Source organism: Gymnodraco acuticeps, unplaced genomic scaffold, assembly GCF_902827175.1.
Source record: "Gymnodraco acuticeps unplaced genomic scaffold, fGymAcu1.1, whole genome shotgun sequence".
In the NCBI taxonomy this organism is placed as follows: Eukaryota; Metazoa; Chordata; class Actinopteri; order Perciformes; family Bathydraconidae; genus Gymnodraco; species Gymnodraco acuticeps.
In genome coordinates this window covers 223,020-244,456 of record NW_022991762.1, presented here as the reverse complement: position 1 = coordinate 244,456, position 21,437 = coordinate 223,020, and the positions used below count along the sequence as shown (strand labels likewise).

Sequence of the window (21,437 nt, the reverse complement as noted above, 5' to 3'; positions counted from 1 at the left end):
AAACATACGCAACACAATTTAAATCATTTGAAGTACTGTAAACACACAATGTTGTTGTTTACACTCCACTGTGTATTTGAATAGATTGAGTATTTAAAAGACTCAATCTATTAAAATGTGTTGACTTAGTAAAGCTTAAAACAGTACTGATTATGCACAACATTTTCCATAACAAAATGCCTCCTAACATTCAAAAGCAGTTCCAAACCACAGTCAGGAAATACCCAGCTAGGCATCCTGACTGGTTGTGTAGCAAGCCCTGCAGAACAACCATCAAATCACAGCTGATCCATAAACGGAGTTAGAACGTGCAATGGACTTCACCCAGACCTTTCAAGTATCACTTGTCATCAACAATTCAAAACTAAATTCAAATATTCTATTCCCGGAATCCTTTTTATCTTTTTATTATTATTATTTCTTTAGAACTAATACCTTCAGTTTGTGTATTTATTTAATATGGTCTACATTACTTTACATTTTGTTGTTCCTTCTTATTTATTTTCATCGTTATGGGGTTCAATTATTATTTCAGCCCTGGAAATTGCCTTGCAATATTTGTATTGGTATATATGAGTGCATTTGTGTACTTATACACTTGAACATCTGTATATTTTGTGTATGTGTGAACAAATGAATGTAAAAAAAGTCACTTGAAAATAAGTGTTCATAATGTTTATATGCATATATTATTATTATCATTATTCATTTGCCAAGTACATGTGTACATATGTATATATTTATATATAGTATTTTCAAAAATTGAAGTTGAAACTGCTACTGACATGTGCAGAAAATGACCCTTTTTTATTATACATATGCATTTATTATTTTCTTACCCTAACTTTTTTTTTCTCCAGTTTTCTTTAGTTTTCTTTATTTCTTTGTACTCCTTCATTTCTATATGTTTTTGACGCAATAATGCCAATGTTATATTAGGATGATTCACAGGAGGGCTACTTCCCATAAGCTTCAGCCCTCCCGCTTCTACTAATGTTGTTCATCTTTGTGAGTATGAATTATAATTATTTTTTGTATGAATTTAGTAGAATAAAAGAATACAAATAAATAAAAGAAATTGTCCCACAGTCATAAATTATATTAATATAATACGAGGTTTCATGCTGAAGGTATTAATACATCTTTCTCACAATGAACATATGAATTAAAGAAGTACAAAGGCACGGTCTCATTTTAATCAACATTTTTATTTAATGATGGTTTAAAGCTCACGCCACATTTGAGATGAATGATGAGTTTCTGTTGGAGTGAAACAAATGAAATCCAGTTGAATTGTGAGCTGATGAACAAACAGGAGAATATGCAGGAAGTGAGGATTAGAGAGCAACACTAACAACTGAGCAGAGACAGCAGCAACATGTGAGCAGAGGAGATGTGTGTCTTCATGAAGATCTCTAGCAAAGAAGCTGCTTCCTCTCCAGACAGGAAGTGATGCTCTACTCCGAGCAGCGGGCAGGGTCCAGGCTTTGAGTGACAGGGCTCTGTCCACTCAGACTGGCCTCACAGCTCACTGAGCCCGCCCCCCTCCAGCTCTCTGCAGAGAGGCTCAGGGTGCTGCTCCAGCTGTAGCGGCCGTCGCTCCCCAGGACCTCCGGGCTGTGGGACCCCCCTGAGGAGCTGCTGCTGCCCCCCAGCTTCCAGCCCAGCTTCCAGGCGGAGGGGAAGCCCCCGCTGGCCAGACACACCACGGTGGCACTGCCCTGCTGCAGCTCCTCTCTGGAGGGGGGGAGGACGCTCAGGGTGGGCTGCTGCACACCCACTGGAGCAGGGAGGGAGGGGGGAGGAAAAGGGAGACATTAGAGTGAACACTTGATTATAAGGTCCTTTTTTATGTTGTCATTTTGCTGCTGTCAAATCCTTGTGTCAGTTCTTTACGATACCAGTCACCTCTGTGGAAACATTGGTATCACTGCCTTTTTTTATTTACATTTGAGTGTTGTACGTCTTTTAAAAGAACATCCATAACATTCATCTGTTTGCAACTTACACATTATTTATCTAATATATCATATTCCAATTACTTGTATCTAGACTCTCCTTGCTCTATTGTATCTGTGCTATTGTGCTGCTCTGTTGGAGGAGCCTGTGACCTAAGATGCTCATTGAAGTATCTGCACTGTAGCTATGGACACATGACAAGAAAAGCCTTGAATCCTTGAATCCTTATATTTCATCAAATATAACAGAATAAGTTGTGCTGCTGTTACTCTCATAAATCACTCAGGATCAGACCCCCATGATTCAAGTGTGAATGACTGACTTTGTGTAAAGTGTGCAAGCTAAAGATTCATTGATAATAATGATTGAATATCTTCACATGTGTGATGATGTTCTTTAAACTGACAGAGCTGAACGTCTCAAGTGAAAACAGTTCAAACATTTATCATCTGTCTCTTTCACTTCCTTTTCACTGCATGTCAAATCAATGAACCGTGAACACGACGACAAGCTGCATTAACTGATACAATCACAAGTTTAAATGAATCCGTATTTAACTTGAATTCAACTAAATAGTTGATATTTTAAAAGACAATAGATAAATAATGTAAATAAATACAATATTGTGAACTACAAATGTAAAACTGAATGTGGCGGAGACGTCACGCGTTAACACATTTTAATAAATAAAAACATTTAGTATAAAGTTGTTATGATAATAAAATATAATATAGAAAATAAACAAGTTATTTGCTTTAAAAAATGTATTTGTACGAAACGAACAATTGATATAGAAGTCTGCAAAGGTTCCTTTCAGATTACAAGAGGAGCTTAATACAAAAATATAAAAATGGAATCTAAGTTTTTTTTAACTTGAGTCTCATTTAATAATTAATAAAAGTTATATATTTGCTAATAGTTGTATAAAATACAAATCTCTGGTACTTACAGTCAACGATGAGTTTGGTTCCTCCACCAAAAGTCCACCACAGTGATACAAACTCATTGAGTGGCCGTACAAAAACCTCCTGCACTGTCAGCAAGCATGTATCACTGAGAAAGCTCCCTGATCTCACTGATAACAGAGACACATATACAGTTTTTAAATCAACAAAGCTTTTCTAAAGATATGGATTACATCTCTGGAAGAATTAAGATGATTTATGTCATTTCTCATCACTTTTCTACACCTGGCAGAGAAACCATTACAGTCTTCTACACAACTAACTTTGTCAGTTTTATATTAGTTTCTACACGGTTAAATGAACACGAGGCTTTTCAATAATAGTTATTAACAAATGTATTTGAAACAGAACTGAAACATGTTATTGATCTACAGTGAATCTCTGTATGTATGTTAATGTCAGACAAACAGACATATCATACCAACCACAGTGGACACAAACTCAAATCCTCATCTCCACTCCTGATATAAATATGTTCTTCCATTCAGATGATAGACGGTGTAAATCCAGACAGTGTTCCTCCTGGTTTCGTGTCCCACGTTGCCTTCAGTGTGCTGAGAGCAGAGACATCATTTCCATAGAGAGGAGGCTTTGCATGGTCAGCTGATCCTCCAGTGAACTGAGAAGGTTTATAGTCCTGTGAGTTCAACACTGCAGGACTCACATGTGTCAGTCAGCAGAAAGCACCATGACTCTCATCACCATCCTCATCTGGACGCTGGCCTGCTGCTGTTTCACAGGTTCATTCACTCAGCAACATTTCAAACATCATGTGCTGCCTTTCCTCTCCTTTCTTTCTGCTGAGAAATCAATGATCTGTTTCTGTGTGCAGGATGCAGCGGTCAGACTGTGACTGTGACTCAGCCTGCAGTCGAGACGTCTGCTCCAGGATCCACCGTCACTCTCACCTGTAAAGCCAGCACAGATGTTTATCCCTACTGCAGTAGTAGTGATTGTATGTCCTGGTATCAACAGAAATCTGGACAGTCTCCAAAGCTCCTGATAAAATATGTGAGCACACTTGTATCAGGAACAGAACCTCGGTTTAGTGGCAGTGGAAGCGGCTCTGACTTCTCTATGACCATCACTGGACTGAAGGCTGAAGATGCAGCAGTTTATTACTGTCAGAGTCACCACTACATAAACAGTGGTTACGTGTTCACACAGTGATTTGTAGTCGTACAAAAACCTCCCTCAGTCAGACTGCAGAGACTCTGAGCTGTTACAGCAGGAACCACCTGCAGCTGCTGAAGAGGAAGAGACTGACACAGCCCACTGAACTCAGAGCTGACAGGAACCCACCCAGCACTATTCACTTCTTATTCTTAAATATACACATGTTAAAGGATTAATGAGATTAAACCCAGTTCAAAACACATTATATGTAAAAGCAGCATTACACAAACCTTATTGTGATCTCTGCTTCCCCGAATTAAAACAACAAACTCTCTTTAGCTTTTCCCCACATGTCTCCACTCGGTGTGCTTCACAGCAGGAGCATCTCTGGCCTCTCTGGAGTTATTATTTCATCATTATTATAAAGATCCTGATTACAAATGACAGATCAATCTAATGAAGTCTTTAAAATGTTAAACGGTGGCTGATTAAAACCCTCTTATTCACATCAATCAATGAACGTATCCATTAGTTAACCTCAAATTCACATCTTGGTTAAAAACTTCAGGTTTTCTAAAAACCAGTTTAATAGAAGTTTCCTGAAATGTTTTTTGTTCCATTATTGAAACCAAAAACAGCAGGAACATCCAAGAGACGTTGAGTGTGAACATGATTTGACCCCTGACCCCCCCTGAGACCACCAGTGCAAAGCAGATGCTTTAGGACGAGCAGACGTACATCACAATCACAATCAAGTTTATTACCAGATACTTTGACACATACAAGGAATTAGCTTTGGTGTCTGGTGGTACGAACATAAACAATCTAAGAAAATAACTTGCCATAGTAGGTAAAAAATATAAAGACAATATAAATAAGTATTTACGACACATTTGAATTTAAAAGACCTTAAAAGCTAAAAAACAAAAATACTTAGGACAATGAATATGTGACAATATATGGAAAACTACATTACATTTAGGGCTTGGCGATTTGGCCTAAAAATAAAATCTCGATTTTTTTTCTAACTAATGGACAATTTTCGATTTAAACCTCGATTTTTTCTGTTTTTTTCTAAACAAACCAGACCAAGGCAAAATTTAAATACATATTTTCTTTATTAACACAATACAAATAAATGAGATTACCAAGTAGTCTAGGCCTATGTGAACAAATCAGTTGTTCAAGAATAATAAAAAAAATTAAAACAGCACCACGGCACTTGGCTGTCATTAATGTGCAAAGATTTTTTTTAAATCAAACTGAAAAAAATATCTCTTGTAGGCCATCCCTGAAAAAACTCAAATAACAAAATAACATCCCTTTAACTTTCTAGGAAGTTGTCTTTCTACAGACCTTACACAGAACAGTTGTTTGTTCTATGTATGACCGCTTGTACCCGAACCACTTCCATACAACTGAAGTAGCACCTTTTTTAGGAATCAGTTCTTCTTCATCTGTGTTCGTGGACATTTTTATGGTACGTCTGTCGGTGGCGCGGTGAATGTGATTGTAGTAAGTAGGCTCTGTGACTACCCGATCTGCAGCTCTACACATGCGCACAGTGTTAGAAATTAAAATCAATGTTTTTGATGGCATAAAGTACCTCAAACATACCGTCAGTTTAAATGCTGTTTTATACTGAAAAAACAGAAGTTCTCGTGCACAACCAGTTGTTAAGCTTTTATTCTGAAAATCCTTCATCTCCGGTTAGCATTTAGCATGTGGCTAATATACCATTTACTATAGAGGTGAATTTAGTAAGGCAAGGCAAGGCAAGGCAAGTTTATTTATATAGCACTTTTCAACACAAGGCTATTCAAAGTGCTTTACAAAAAATGAAAAACATTAAGAAAATGGCATTTAAAATCAGTCATTAAAAAGAAAAGCTAATAAAATAAACATTAAAAGAAATAATACATGGATAAAAGTTACAGTGCAGTCTAAGATATGAATAGTTCAATTAAAAGCAGCGACAAAAAGAAAAGTCTTCAGCCTGGATTTAAAAGTATTCAGAGTTGCAGCGGACCTGCAGGTTTCTGGGAGTTTGTTCCAGATAATTGGAGCATAATAACTGAACGCTGCTTCTCCATGTTTAGTTCTGACTCTGGGGACAGAAAGCTGACCAGTCCCTGAAGACCTGAGAGATCTGGATGGTTCATCATTTAGCAGGAGGTCAGAAATGTATTTTGGGCCTAAACCATTCAGTGCTTTATAAACCAGCAGCAGTATTTTGAAATCTATTCTTTGACACACAGGAAGCCAGTGTAAAGACTTCAGAACAGGAGTGATGTGATCCACTTTCTTAGTGTTAGTGAGGACTCGAGCAGCGGCGTTCTGAATCAGCTGCAGCTTCCTAATAGATTTTTTAGTGAGACCTGTGAAGACACCATTGCAGTAGTCGAGTCTACTGAAGATAAAAGCATGGACAAGTTTTTCCAAATCCTGCTGTGACATTAGTCTTTTAATCCTAGATATATTCTTTAGGTGATAGTAGGCTGATATAGTAACTGTTTTAATGTGACTGTTGAAACTCAGGTCAGAGTCCATGACTACACCTAGATTTCTGGCTTTATCTGTTGTTTTGAACATTGCACACTGAAGCTCAGCGCTAACTTTTATACGTTCTGACTTGGCTCCAAAAACCATTACCTCAGTTTTATCTTTGTTTAATTGGAGAAAGTTCTGACACATCCAGTCATTGATTTGTTCAATGCACTTACTCAGTGTTTGAATTGGAGCATAGTCTCCTGGTGAAATTGTTACGTAAATGTGTGTGTCATCTGCATAGCTATGGTAACTTATTTTGTTGTTTTTCATTATCTGAGCCAGTGGTAGCATGTAGATGTTAAAGAGAAGAGGCCCCAAGATGGAGCCTTGAGGTACCACACATGTCATATTTGTCAACTCAGATGTGTATTTACCTATAGAAACAAAGTTGTTTCTGTCCTTTAAGTAGGATTCAAACCAATTTAGAACTGTTTCCGAAAGTCCCACCCAGTTTTCCAGTCGGTCTAGTAATATGTTGTGGTCAACGAGCGTAGTAGCGATATGACACGGAGTGTTGCACACCGAAACCTACTGATTTCAACACTACAACTATAGACGTCGAGATATTATTATTGCTGAATATTAAATGAAGGTACAGTTTATTTGAATACGTTTGTTTACAGACGTGGGTAGCATGAGACAACATCCGGGACTACCGGAAATGATACCAGCCGTGAGGTATTTCCTGTATTTTTTTGGAGTATTGATTACAGCGTTCAAAACCATATTAAATGAAAAGTCATGAAAGAGATAAGGAGGAGAAAAGGCGTGTTTAGTTATATATTTAATGTACAATGTCTGAGTCCTCTGTTATGCTCAACAACGAACAACAAACACAGCATAACAACAGCAGATCGGGCAGAGCTGCAGATCGGGTAGTCACAGGCAATGTGGCTGAGTTTTGTGCGCGTTCTGGAAAGTGAGAGAGTAAGCTACTACGGTAGTCCCTTAAAGCAAAACAAATCGGCGGAGTCTAGAAATGTTTTTAAATCGCGATTTTTCGGTTCAGCCATTTCACAAACCGTAGGAAAGTAAAAATGCAAATTAATCGTGAAAACCGAAAAAATCGCCCAGCACTAAGTACATTATATTTAAAGTGGAGGGCTGTGCAGACCTGTGTGCAAACATGTGTAAAATGCAGTCAGAGTTGAGCATGAACATGGCTCACAGAATTAAGAAAGAAGAAAGAACAAGGTGTTGTTCACATGATGTGCAATAATGTAATTCTGTGTGACTGGCGAAGCCACACACAGTCTACTATTCAACATACTTATTAGTGTGAATGCTGTTCAACTATTGTTCTTCAAATCTTAATTCTTCCGCATCTTATTATTGTGCTTTCTTCCTGTATGTTCCTGCCTGTGTACATGACATAAACTGCTCACAACCAATTGCCCCTTGAGGGATCAATACATTTGTTGATTGATTGATTATTTCAACCAGATTTCACCGTCTAACTACTTCAGCATACTTTCAGCTAGAGACCATTCAAATATTAAAATGTCCAGCTCCTTCAGGACATGTGTGCTATGACTTTTCTTGTTTTTGACATTTATACTTTTTAAAATATACTGCTTTTTAAACTTTTATTTTTACAATGTAACCCAATGGGAGTATCCTTCAAATCCTCTTTTACCTACACCGTGTTTAAAATGCTGCTCCTTCAGCAGACTTTCAGCTACAGACTTCATTCCTACTTTGAAACGGTCACAAAACATTCAGTTATCACATTTGTATTCAGCTTTTTGATATCTTTTAGAGTTTCTAACTCATCAACGTTTAAGTTTTATATAATGGTTGTCTATGGGATGGACTCTTCAGGGCTAGAGTGCGTGACATCCTCACTTAGAGTGCTGAGGGTGGTGCAGCTGCCTGGTTTGGCACCCCCACTATAACTATCTCCAAGATAGTCGTACTGTCACCAAAATCACACTGGTGCTTGTTTTTTCCATCTTATCGGAGAAGGATAATATGGAAACCTCATATTTTAATTGGCAGACTTCTAGAACAATTTGAAATAAGCAATAATCTTATGGACTTGATTCTTGATTTTTTAACCAATAGGACACAAAGAGTGTGCGTGAATGGGACCTTATCTGATCAAGTCAGCTCCTCCACTGGCTACCCCACAAGGATGTATCCTTTCGCCACTATTATTTATACTTAACACTAATATGTGTCAAAGTAGGTGGGAAAATAGGACTATTTTAAAGTATACAGATGACTCTGTAATTGTTAGTGGGCTCCAGGACAATGAGACCAGCCACGGCCCTGTCTTTGACGACTTTGTCAGGTGGTGTGAGGAGTCCTATCTACAACTGAACATAAGCAAAACCAAGGATATGATCATTGAGTTTAGAAGACATCCCCACATACATGAAGTCTTAACAATCGCGAATCAGAAAGTAGAATTAGTGCAATCATACAAATATCTGGGGACAATTATTGACTCAAAATTGAGCTCTGATCCAAAATGTGAAGCTGTGTGAAAAGGGGGGCACCAGTGTTTGTACTGTCTTAGGAAACTGTCCTATTTAACATTGACAAAACCATGATGATTGTTGGGGAAATATTTTCCAAGGTCCATGACTTTGACCCAGTTTATCAGTTCAAACTGTCCTGACTGAGCACACGCACCTGTAACCTTGGCTGCTGTGCTCTCAGTGTTCTGTCTCCCTGTTCCTGCCTGTTGGAGTCAGCTGATAGAGGTGTTATGATTCTATCTTGTTATGCACAATGTTGATTATTCTCTCTGAACTAGCTAAATACATGGGTCTGGCCGCAGGCACGGCTGCAGTGCACGCAGGGAGTGGAAGCAGAGCGCTGAACACTCACGGCTCTTATTAAAACGGCGCTTTCTCACCGGAGCAGTGCTTGAATTGGAATGAAAAAGGTGCCAGTACTCTAAAATCAGCAACTTTTTCAAGTCAATTTTATATATACAGCCCACAAACAAGAATTTGGCTACTATAATGCTGGTGGGTTTGTCTCTTTACTACTGTATATTTTAGAAAGGTTCACTGTACTTAACATTTTTTATGATAGGCAGCGGATATGGCTAAAGCTCAGTAAGGTCAATATTAACTGAAAATATAGCAATCAAAGTCTAGATCTTCTGCTGAAGACACATGAAGCAGAGACCTTTCAGGTGAGAGCCCCTCTGGTGGTGTTCAACATTAATGACAAGGAAACAAAGCTCTGGTCAGAAGCATTTTTTATAAAAAGCTTTAACAAAATTAAGTATTTCTGTACATTTTGAATGCAATCTAACTTTCCAACTCAGAAAACGAAAAACGAAAAAGTGCCAAAAGTCTTCTCACATGGCTGAGCTGCTTTGCAATATACTTCACCACTGAAGAATACAAATATGTATAAAGTAAACTATGATGCAATCTAACTTTCCAACTCAGAAAAATGATAAAGAGCATGAACAAAGAACATGTAAAAACAAATGCAACATTTGCACAATCTAAAATGAGAAACTGTAACTGCAAGTAACAAAGTCTGAGCCATGGTAAAGAGTTACATTGAACACCAAGCTGATCAGATAACTCCCTGGTTGGTCTGAAGTCCTTCTATCTCCAGGATCTGTACAAATCGGCACATTATGCCAAAAGTCTTCTCACTGGGTGAGCTGCTTTGCAATATACTTCATATTGTTAGAAAAGGCTCCAGAAGGCCTTGGGGACATCAGTATCAGGGGCTGGAGCTGGACAGGCTCTTTCATCAGCACTTCTCCTTCCCTTTGCCAGCCAGGACCTCACATACTGTTCCGGATTGAACTGTCCTAGTGATGGTCCATTACATTTAATGAAAACCAGGCTGGACAGTCGGCTGACAGAGAGAGCATTCCTTTTTGCAGTAAGGATATCGTTCATGCAGCTGAATGCCCGCTCACACTCACTAGTGGAGACAGCGATGGTTCGGACTGCTTTCAGTAGAGGCTCCATGGCAGCAGGTGTACGGGATGCCCTGGTTTCCTTGTATTCGCGAAAGCCCTGAACAGTCTCTCTTCTGTCCACTTTCAGCACTTCGCACAAACGTAGCACCTCTACGTCCCCATACTGTACGTCTAACTCCTCTTCAGGCCAACTTCCAGGATGGATAACTTTCATGTCCTGGATTAGCTGATTGTCCCGGGCCTCCCGGCCATGTAATGGGATTTCTCTTGTGCTGACATGAGAGGAAGTTGTGGAAGTCATTCTGTGTCTCAGATTCTCTACCATACTGCGGAAAAACTGACCTGCATGAATCTGTACAAGCCTGCCATTCTCACGCAGGGCAACACCCTTGAAGGACTTCTCAGCTAGAGCTGTATGAACTGTAGTCATGTGTGGGCCAGGCATGGTGACCATGGATTCAAAAACTCGTATTTCTCGAGTTAAGAGCCTATCTGCTGTAGGCAGTGTCATCTCTCTTTTTTGGAGTTGCCGAGAGAGGTCGCTGAGCTCTGTGAGCGCATCGTACATCAGTCCCAGATTGCTGACAAACGTTGCAGATGTGAGCACATCATCCAGGCCCTTGTACTTTGCTCTGTCTCTGGAATCCCTGCTCGTGTCGTTTGCAGCATTTGTGAAGTGATCATGAAGCACTCGGTAGTTTCCCCAGACTGCTCTGACGCTCCTTTCACTTGAAGCCACCCAGCGGATGGACAAAACACGCCCTATCACCAGGAGACGCTGTCCGACTGCTTGCGCACACTGCGCTAACTGCCTCTGATTTTTGGGGGAGGCATGGAACAAGGAATAGAGTTTGTCAAAAAAGATCTGGAAATGATTGAGCCCTGAGACCTCCTTGACCACATCCCCAACTGCCAGCTCTAGACGATGATTGGAGCAGTGCCACACAAACAGGCTTGGGAATGTACTACACAACTGGGTAGCAACGCCTGTTCTCTTCCCTAGCATGACTGAAGCCCCATCACATGCAAAAGAAACGAAACACTGACCTAAAAAGTCCTCGTTAAAATCTCTTCCAAGACACTCCATTAACGCCTTTGTGATGTCATCAGCCGTTGTTCCATCCAACTCGATCAGCTCCCAAAAAAACGTTTCGGGCTCAGCATCAGCTAATGCTGAGCGTAGACACACAACAAGCACCGTTTTACCACTAATAGTGGTAGATTCATCGACCAAAACACAGAGTTTTCTTTGGTTTTCTGTAATGTCTTTTGCCATTTTTTTCTTCAGCTCATGAGCTATGTGGTCGATGATTTCGCCACAGGTTTTATTGGAGTGCAAAACCCTGCCCACGTTCAGCCCATTCAGTTTCTGTACATTCAAATCAATTGGCATGTCTGTGAATGGCCGGCTATGTTTGCCAATTTTATATGCCGTTCGAAAAACTCTGATAGTGGTGTCTAATTCAGATTTATGCATAGACTGCACTTGATGTTGAATAGTTTCACGTGAAGCAGATGTAAGGATGTCAGCAGCTTTTACATGGGCTTGTGATTCTTTATGTTCTTTGATTTTTTTTCTCAGGCTAGCTTGTTGTTTGCCCTTGTCAACACCGAAATGAGACACATGCACACTCACCCCATTCAGTTGACAGTTTCAGTCCTTGTCCAGTGTGTATTCCCAAAGATTTGACATCTCTGCATATCCGACATCCTAGCTTCTTATCTTTAAGAAGGAGCCATGCATTGGTCTTGCAAAATATTGCACCTGGTCCGTTGTCCAGCAGTCAGGTGCATCGCTTTGCCCGGTGTTGGTGGTGGCAGTTGAGCCAGCAGCAGCTAACGTTAGAGGCTCTGGAGGAGGCGGCGGAGCTAGTGATAATGCTAATGCACTAGAACTTGGAGCAGGAGGATCAACCAAAGAAAGCTCCCCATCAGACACAATTTCCAACACAGGCACAGCATTCTCTGTATTTGAAGTTTCTTCCGGCGACAACCGCTGTCTTTTTGCACTTTTATTAATCCACGCTAACATTTTAGAAATGCTAATTTGTGACGTGACTTGCTTTCCTTCTCTCGGGGGCGTGCCTGCTCTGTTCTATCACTCTACATAGCCACCCACTGGGTGGGAGTTGCACTGCATAAACACAACACACGTGCATCTAGGTATGTAAATTGTAAAGCATTAAAACATGGTTTTACTAACAGTTTTCAGTATGTTGTTACTTCGGCATTATTATTATTATTATTATTATTTTGAAACGTGTATTACTATTAAATCACGGTCAAATAGGTTAATTTTGACATAGTCGTTTCCACCACAGTATTTACATGGAGAAGATAAGCCCCGCCCCCTCTCCAGCACGTTCTGTTTGAATGACAGGAGTAAACAGCTGACAGCCGCTGTGAAACTCCAGCGGTTAGAGCGATGAGAATGTCCGTTCGGCACCTCATGACGCATCTACTGAGTACCGGGCGGCTGTATATATATGTATATGGATGTATAATACGAACGGCGGGAGAGTGTTGAGTACTGGCACGGTGCATGAGTACCGGAGTACCGCCAGCATGCCGGTACTGAGCAAGAAGTGCCGGTACTCCATGGGTCAGAACCAGAAGTGCCGGTACTACGTACCGGTGAGTACCGGCCCAATTCCAGCACTGCACCGGAGTACTTGTCCCCGTCATTCTTAAAGTACCGACACTAATGAAACGGAGGAATCGTACCGTTTTTAACGGCAGGGTATCGCGGTACCTTTCAAGTATCGGTACACCGTGCAACACTAGTCTGGGGAAGAGTTCTTCAGAATTGACGTGGCAACTCTCCCGTGCAGTCAGACCATGGCTGCTGTGACTTGTGATGTGAATCCTCCGGCCGAACCTCCTAAATAAACCATCAGTGTTTGACATCAAAGCTCCTGCTCTTCCCGTGTCTCTTTCCTGAGTCGGTGACTCCCACTGCATTGCTACACAGAAGTTTCCCTTACAATGATCATATTTTATCGTGCTTTTATCAAGTCGATTCTGTCTTTTTCATTCATGTCATGGTTTGGTAACCTGACTTTAAAGAGCAGAAACTCTCTGAGTCAGATCATCAAGTGGTCCAGCAGACTGATTGGTGAGCCACAGCTAAACCTGGAGACCCTGTACCTCAGGCAGTTACAGCGGTTATCCAGCTCCATATTAGACGATGACTCCCACCCTCTGCACTCAGAATTTAAGCTTCTTCCTTTGGGCCGGAGGTTACTTGTCCCAAAGAGTAGACCGAAGCGGTATAAAAACAGTTTTATCCCAGCAGCTATTGCACAAATTAACACATCATAGGAGTGTCACACAGATGCCAATTTATGTATTTAATTTTGAATTTTGAATGTCCATGTTTGTACTAGAGTTTGTACTTGTATTTTTCTTATTAAATGTTTTTGAAATATTTTGAGATTTGACGGAGCAGGGTGTATTTGTTATTTATCCTTTTATTATAGATATGTCTGTTGTTTGTGTTTGTTTTTAGAGTGTGTCAGGATGGATCCCTTGTCCTTTTTTCTGCAAACAAAATCTACCTACGGGTACAAATAAAGAACCTGAACCTGAAGGTTTTTCATCTTCTGTCTAATGTTATGTTGGTGTCTCGTTTCGGTCATAACGCCATTTGCTGGTTTCAGAATGATCTAACCGACCGTACTCAATGCGTCAGGTGGGGTAGTACTGTCTCTGAGCCTTTCACCTTGGAGAAGGGAGTTCCACAGGGCTCTAATTTGGGGCCCTTGCTCTTTTTATTATACGTAAACAATATTTGTAATCAGATGCAATTTTCTCTATCATATTTATGCTGATGGCACTATTGTATACTCATGTGCTCCTTCTCTGGATATGGCCGTTTCCAATTTAAAATCTGATTGTATTGTTAGGACGGGTGGCGCAGTGGTCTTTGCATCCGATCATCAGATCAAGGGGGAGTGTTGGGGAACTCCAGTTCGAAACCAGCTCCTGCCGCCACTGCGTCAGGCCGTTGTGTCCTTGGGCAAGACACTTCACCCGGATTTGCTCCTGTGGGTATTGTCCACAGAACATCTATAATACCAATGTGTACCTGTAAAAGCGCCTCGATGTCTTCGAGGCGTGAAGATGGACGGTGTGGCGCAGTGCGCTGTGCAATGATCATCAGATCAAGGGGTGAAACCCGCCGCTGCTGCTTCTGTAAAGCCGGTGTGTCCTTGGGCAAGACACTTCACCTGAACTTGCTCATGTGGGTATTGTCCACAGTATCTGACCATTGCATGTATCATATATGTGTAATGTGTGTATATGTAAAGCGCTTTGAGTCATTGATAAAGCACTATAATAAATGTAAGGAATTATTATCACGCTGCAGCATGCGCTTCTTGATTCTAAACTGCTATTGAACGGTAATAAAACCAAATCAATGCTTTTTGCTCCCAAGTCAGCGTCCTCTTGCCTCTCCATTGACACCCTTGCTGTTGTCTCTGTTGAGTTTGTTGATACATACAAATATCTGGGCTTTTAGTTGGACAGAAATCTAAACTTTAAACACCACATTGAAGTTCTAACTAAGAAATTGAAATTCACTCTTGGCTTCCTTTACAGACTTAAACGTTGTTTTTCAACATCTTCCCGTAAAAGGTTGCTTATTCCTGTCTCAGCGTGACTACAGTGATACAATCTATAGATTTGCCTGTCCCACTGTTTTGGCCAAACATGACCCACTCTACCATGCTGCACTGCAATACATATCAAATGCACCCTATAGGACTCATCATTGCACACTGTATAGCCTAACTGGATGGTCCTCACTTAGTATGGGTAGGATGCAGCATTGGTTTTTATTATTGTATAAAGCCATTTTAGGTAAGCTTCCACTGTATATATGTGCCAGATTTGCTCCAGTTTGTGACTCTTACAACCTCAGACCCAGTGCCTGGATACGGTTCCAGGTTCCTGCCGTGTGGACTGAGGCTGGAAAAAGGAGTCTTTTTTATTATGGTCCTTGGTCTTGGAATGACCTTCAATCAAGCCTCAAACTGATGGCTCTTGTCCCTATAGCCTGTTTTAAATTGAAGGTGTCTGAGGTCCTTACCACCAGCTGCTCTTACAGTAATAAGTAGTGTACCTTTCTTACTGTCCCAAATGTGCACAATGAAGTGACTGCTTTTCGTCTTTTGTTGTGTTCTCTGTATTTTATATGTTTGTGTTATGTGTAAGAACATGTAACGTTGCTGCCTTCTTGGCCAGGTCAGCATTGTAAATGAGATTTGTCTCAATGTTTTCATCTGGTTAAATTAAGGTTAAATAAATCAAAACAATTTGTTATAAAACCATGGAAAGAGATGCACAATGCAAGTTAGAGACAGAATGACCAAAGAGAGAGGAGAAAATAGACGCAACAAGTCCACAAAGAAATGCAAAATGATGAGAAAGAGGCATGACGCCACAAAGAAGTGCTAAATTACTTCATAAAGAGGCAAAACAACTACAAAGAGACCCAGACAGACTCTAGATTGTTATACAGGGCGACTGCAAAGCGATAAAGACTCACAAGAGAACTTTGCTCCGATGAAGAAGGGACTTTTATGTCACTGTATCTCAGATTCTGTGCATGATGTGAAAGATTCAAATGTCTTTACATACTCCTATTTCGACTCAAGAGGGCAGCATTGTTGTTGTTTTTCATGCAGATGTAACACAGACAACTCTAAGAGAAGATTTGTTGGCCTTGATGCACAATTATCCAGTTTTTAAATAAGGTTATTGCTGGTTTTACTGCTGGTACTGGTAGTCTACATCCAGGGTGAGATACCGATTTGAGTCTACAGGGAGTGCATTAACCAGCCTTTACATAAATAGGGTTAGTTTAGTTTAATGTTCAAACTGTTCTTCATATAAAATAGTTTGCATTCAGTAGCTATGTTTTATTTCTCTGTCTCGAAGCTGAAGTGGATTTGAAATGAAAGTCACTCCCACCACCAAGAGCTGAAGATGCATGAAGTGACTGCTGTATGGGAGCTAATGTCGGCCTCATAGAGTCATACAAGAACCTCCCTCGTATGAAACAGCGTACAGAGTGCTGAGCTGTGACCTGACCTGAGGTTCTGATACTCACCACCGGCACAGACGCACAGAAACTACATGAGCCCCAGTCAGAGGGGAAGTGAAACTCAAATGTTCCCCTTTCCTAATACAGATGTTCAATTATATACATAGTCACTAAGAAAAAAAGGCCATCTTTAATGAGAGATTAATGTAAAACAGGATCTACAGTGTGACACTATGTGACTAGTACTGTGTTGCACATTTATTAACCAGGCAATACATTAAATGCATAGATCAGGGGTGTCTTGTACATTTTTAATTGACCCTCATCGAATTCTAAAAGTATAATGGAATATGGCCCACACCTGAAACTTCATCTTGTCTTATAATATACTTCTTCAATATATATGTTGACATATATTACATAGTAGTATTCATGTGGCAATAAACCCACTTTTCAAATACATTTAAGTTGAAAACATTTCCTAACAAATCTTAGTTGATAAAAAAAAGCCCAATAACTTATTTGCATAACAAGCTTGAAATATATACTTCATATTTCCCCTTATCTTAAGCAATCTGAGGCTTCTGTTTTAAGGAATGAGCTGCCAACACTTTTTATAACAAAATAAATGAAACCCTATGGAGAGCTGTGCGCTTTTTTACTTAAATCATATTCAGGTAACAAACATCATTTACATTTGATTGATTTAACTTATAACTTAATTTATGAGGCAAAATACCTCACCTCTAGTGAGTGGCCCAGCCCTTTGTATGTGTTTCTCTATGTGGCCCCTCATTGAGTTAAAATCATCCAGTCTTGACAGACCTGTTAGATATTAGATGTCTCTCTGTTGCATGGCATGCTGTGTCTCTATTCAGTGGATTTGATAACAAGAAGGGACATCCTAGTGAATCAAACACTCAGTGGATATTGAGTTCAATGTAGATCGATTTGCCAGCGGGGGAACTGTTAAACTGTTCATGAGATACTTCAGAAAGAAGTGGAAACAAGGAAAGATGTTTGCAAAGAAAAGAACGTACCTAGAAGAGCATTACCCTCACATTTCAGAGTGACTCTGAATGACCAAATGATGTTCAAGAGATGTTAAACCTTGACTAAAACTCACCTCAACTGCATTTTGGTTTCTCAAGGACAGGTGTCTGTGTGACGTGTGACATGTCATTTGCATGATTGTAATGCTTCACTGCTCCTCACAGTTTTAAGGGCTTGAGTCACGTAGAGTCTGAACCGTGTTCCTGCACTCATCCTGAGAACTGGAGATCATGTTGTCAGTAACTCTGCTTGTCATGTTGGGCTTTCTGTGTCAGGGTGAGAGACTTTGAAAATGTATCATCTGAAATGATAGGAGTAATGTATGTGTGGTTCAATGTGTGTCTTTGCTTTTCATGTTTGCATCCAATGTGCTTTGTCTTTAACTCTTTCTATTATCATTTAAACTGCTGCTCCATGTTGTTGGTTATCTAACATTTCACTTCTCATTTCAGAGTCTTCTGCCAACAATTTCCTGACTCAGACTGACTCATCCAAGTCTGTTAGTGCTGGAGGGACTGTGACCATCAGCGCTACAGGGAGCTCTAATATTGGTGCTGATCTCAGTTGGTATCTTCAGAAACCTGGACAGGCTCCTAAACTTCTTATATACAAAGCATCAACTCTGTTCTCTGGAACTGAGCCTAGATTCAGTGGTACTAGATCTGGTGCTCAGTACACTTTAACCATCAGTAACGTTAAGGATGTTGATGCAGGAGATTACTATTGTCTCGGTGCTCATGGTGGTGGCGTGTTCACACAGTGATTTAGAGCCGTACAAAAACCTCCTTCAGTCTGAAGTAAAGCGTCCTGCTGCAGCTGCAGAGGTGAAGAGACTGAGAGGAGGAGAACTGGTCCAGTGAACACAAGAGTCATCAAGCAGAACCACCATGAATCCAAATAAAGCTGAAACACACTCTCAGACACTCTTCAACACCCTGTTTAAACTATATTATTGTCACCCTGAACATTGAGCTGACAGGAACTTCACCAAACACTAACTCCATATTAACACTATGTTGAAAAATCAATTCTTAAAAGTCTAAATATCTACTCTCAGCTCAGATTAAAGGCTGATCTTATTTATGAGCCATAAACTTTCTGCCTCACTAAAAATCAAGTTCACATTAGGATCAAATTCTTAATCACGTTAAAACAGTGTAGTAACTTTCCTTCACCACCAGGTCAATTTCATTGCCAATTAAAAAATAAATATCCAAAGCTTTATCTTGTTCTGCTGATAGAAGTGCAGAATGTTATAAAACCTTTTAATGTCTCACTACTTTAAATAAAACACCAAACACTTCATCATGTTATTTATCAGAGAAAGCTTTATTAGGAACATCCTGAATCATCAACAAGACAGTTACTAAGCACACTCTCATCTCTGCTGAGCTTCACACATCACTCTCTAAGTTGCTGCTGTCCAACACTTTACAGCAGTGTTGTTCTCGGCCACACAAAGCTTCACTTTCCTCTACAAACATTAAAGCTCCTGATGATCAGAGCAGCATGTGTTCTCCTGGGCTCCAGCGGCCCCTCTAGCCCCCACACTGGCTCCTGTGGAGGGACTGGGTCTGGCTGTGGGCATGATGGAGGACCTTGCAGGAGTACAGCTCTCCTGACATCCAGCTCTCCTGGCTCAGGCTCAGGCTGCTGCTGCTGCTGTAGCGTCCGCTCTTCTCCTCCTCCGAGCTGCTCAGGACCCCCTCTGTCACCTGTGTGCCGTCCACCTCCCAGCTCACCACGGCTCCCTGAGGAGAGTAGCCGGTCAGCAGGCAGGCCAGCGTGAGCGAGCCCCCAGAGAGCTGCTCAGAGGAGGAGGGGGCCAGCAGAGAGACGGAGGGCCTGAGCATGGAGCCCGCTGCAGGGGAGAGAGACACAAGGAGCAGATGAACTTCCACTGAGGGACAGACGCTGTGAGACAGAGTCCATACAGGACACATTCAAACATTCAGAGGCTTTACTGTCATATGCACAGTAGCTGCAGTGAATCAGAACCAGAGTCAGAATACCTTTAGTAGTCCCTCAGAGGGGACATTCACGCTGTTACAGCAGAAAAGAGCCAGAGACAGCTTCATGTTACGTAGAAGCATGCATACAAAAGTATTCAAGTAAAAAAAAGTTATAATATAATACAAAATTAAATAAAAAGTTACACAATTTACAAAATATACCTCCTGTAACAGTTATGAGGATTTAGCAGCCAGGTATATATTGCACATATTGCACATATTGCACATATAGCACATAGGCGATGTAGATAAGGCAATGAAAAGCCCAAGGTTCCTCCAACAATGCAACATACAAATATGTAGGACATAAAACAATAAAACATTTAAAAAACATTCAAATAGTTCCAGAACAAACAGAACGAGGAAGGAAATGAGGGTTTAATAAATAAAATAAAATGTTAAACTTGACGTTTGGAGTCAGAGTGTTATTCTGTAGCTCTCATCAGAACAAGAATTATACATTGAAGGTACAGGACAGAGAAAGTGGGGGTCAGCTGTGAGCATGAGCTGTGATCACAAGAGGAGCTGAGGCATGGGAGAACACGAGGGTTTCATTCATAAAATCAAACGGTGATACTTTATATCATTCTGGCATTTAAAATAATGAATCTTCTTCTTTGGCACTCATCAAAACTCCTGAAGAGTTACATGAAAGTAAGCAACGTAATGAAGGTGTTCATGTAATGATCATTATATGAAAAGCTTTATCTCTGCTTTACAATGTTTCAGAATGAATAACTAATCTCTGAAATCCTTTACTGTTCAGAAAAACAAAAAGTAACATCTCATACAGTTGAAGACTTTGTCATCTGTTTGTTTCACTTCCTTTGAACTCTTTTAAACTAACGGACTGTGAACGCACCCTGCAGCGACTCTGAACGTACAAAAACACACTTTAATGTGTTTTAACGGATCCTCAGCAGATTTTATATGAAACACTTGTTGAATACTAAAATGTATAACAATTAAAAAGTAAATCACAATTAGATGTTATGACAGAGCAGCTGTTCTTTGGTCAAATGTGAGCTAAAAATGTTTTTATATCTTATTAAAAAATAAAAGTAAAACGTACATATAATTCACCGTAACATCTTCTTTAATATTACAATAAAACTAACTTCGCTTAATGTTATTCAATTCTTCAGCCAAGCTTTATAGATTTAAAAAATATCAACATAATGTAAATTATCCAAAATAATTTCTTGATTTATCAAATTCTGATGTAAAAGTAAATGTAATGTTTTCTGTGTTAGAAAATACAAATCTCTGGTACTTACAGTGAACGATGAGTTTGGTTCCTCCACCAAAAGTCCACCACAGTGATACAAACTCATTGAGTGGCCGTACAAAAACCTCCTGCACTGTCAGCAAGCATGTATCACTGAGAAAGCTCCCTGATCTCACTGATAACAGAGACACATATACAGTTTTTAAATCAACAAAGCTTTTCTAAAGATATGGATTACATCTCTGGAAGAATTAAGATGATTTATGTCATTTCTCATCACTTTTCTACACCTGGCAGAGAAACCATTACAGTCTTCTACACAACTAACTTTGTCAGTTTTATATTAGTTTCTACACGGTTAAATGAACACGAGGCTTTTCAATAATAGTTATTAACAAATGTATTTGAAACAGAACTGAAACATGTTATTGATCTACAGTGAATCTCTGTATGTATGTTAATGTCAGACAAACAGACATATCATACCAACCACAGTGGACACAAACTCAAATCCTCATCTCCACTCCTGATATAAATATGTTCTTCCATTCAGATGATAGACGGTGTAAATCCGTGTCCCACGTTGCCTTCAGTGTGCTGAGAG

At 40.1% G+C, this 21,437-nt stretch overlaps 1 long non-coding RNA gene and 2 gene segments (V, D, J or C); 1 reads left to right on the top strand and 2 right to left on the bottom strand.

The window, feature by feature from the left end:
* Positions 1-1,648: 1,648 nt before the first annotated feature.
* On the bottom strand, positions 1,649-3,636 carry LOC117535079. The gene is made up of 3 exons (XR_004567365.1): positions 3,346-3,636; positions 2,909-3,034; positions 1,649-1,780 (listed from the first exon to the last, which is right to left on the bottom strand). It is a non-coding gene; the product is annotated as an uncharacterized LOC117535079 (long non-coding RNA).
* On the top strand, positions 3,523-4,552 carry LOC117535068. The segment is given in 2 exon segments: positions 3,523-3,664; positions 3,757-4,552. Coding segments are annotated over 2 exon segments (414 nt in total).
* Positions 4,553-18,898: 14,346 nt separating this feature from the next.
* LOC117535078 lies at positions 18,899-21,425 on the bottom strand. The segment is given in 3 exon segments: positions 18,899-19,454; positions 20,883-21,008; positions 21,320-21,425. A coding segment is annotated over 1 exon segment (315 nt).
* Between the last annotated feature and the right edge of the window lie 12 nt (positions 21,426-21,437).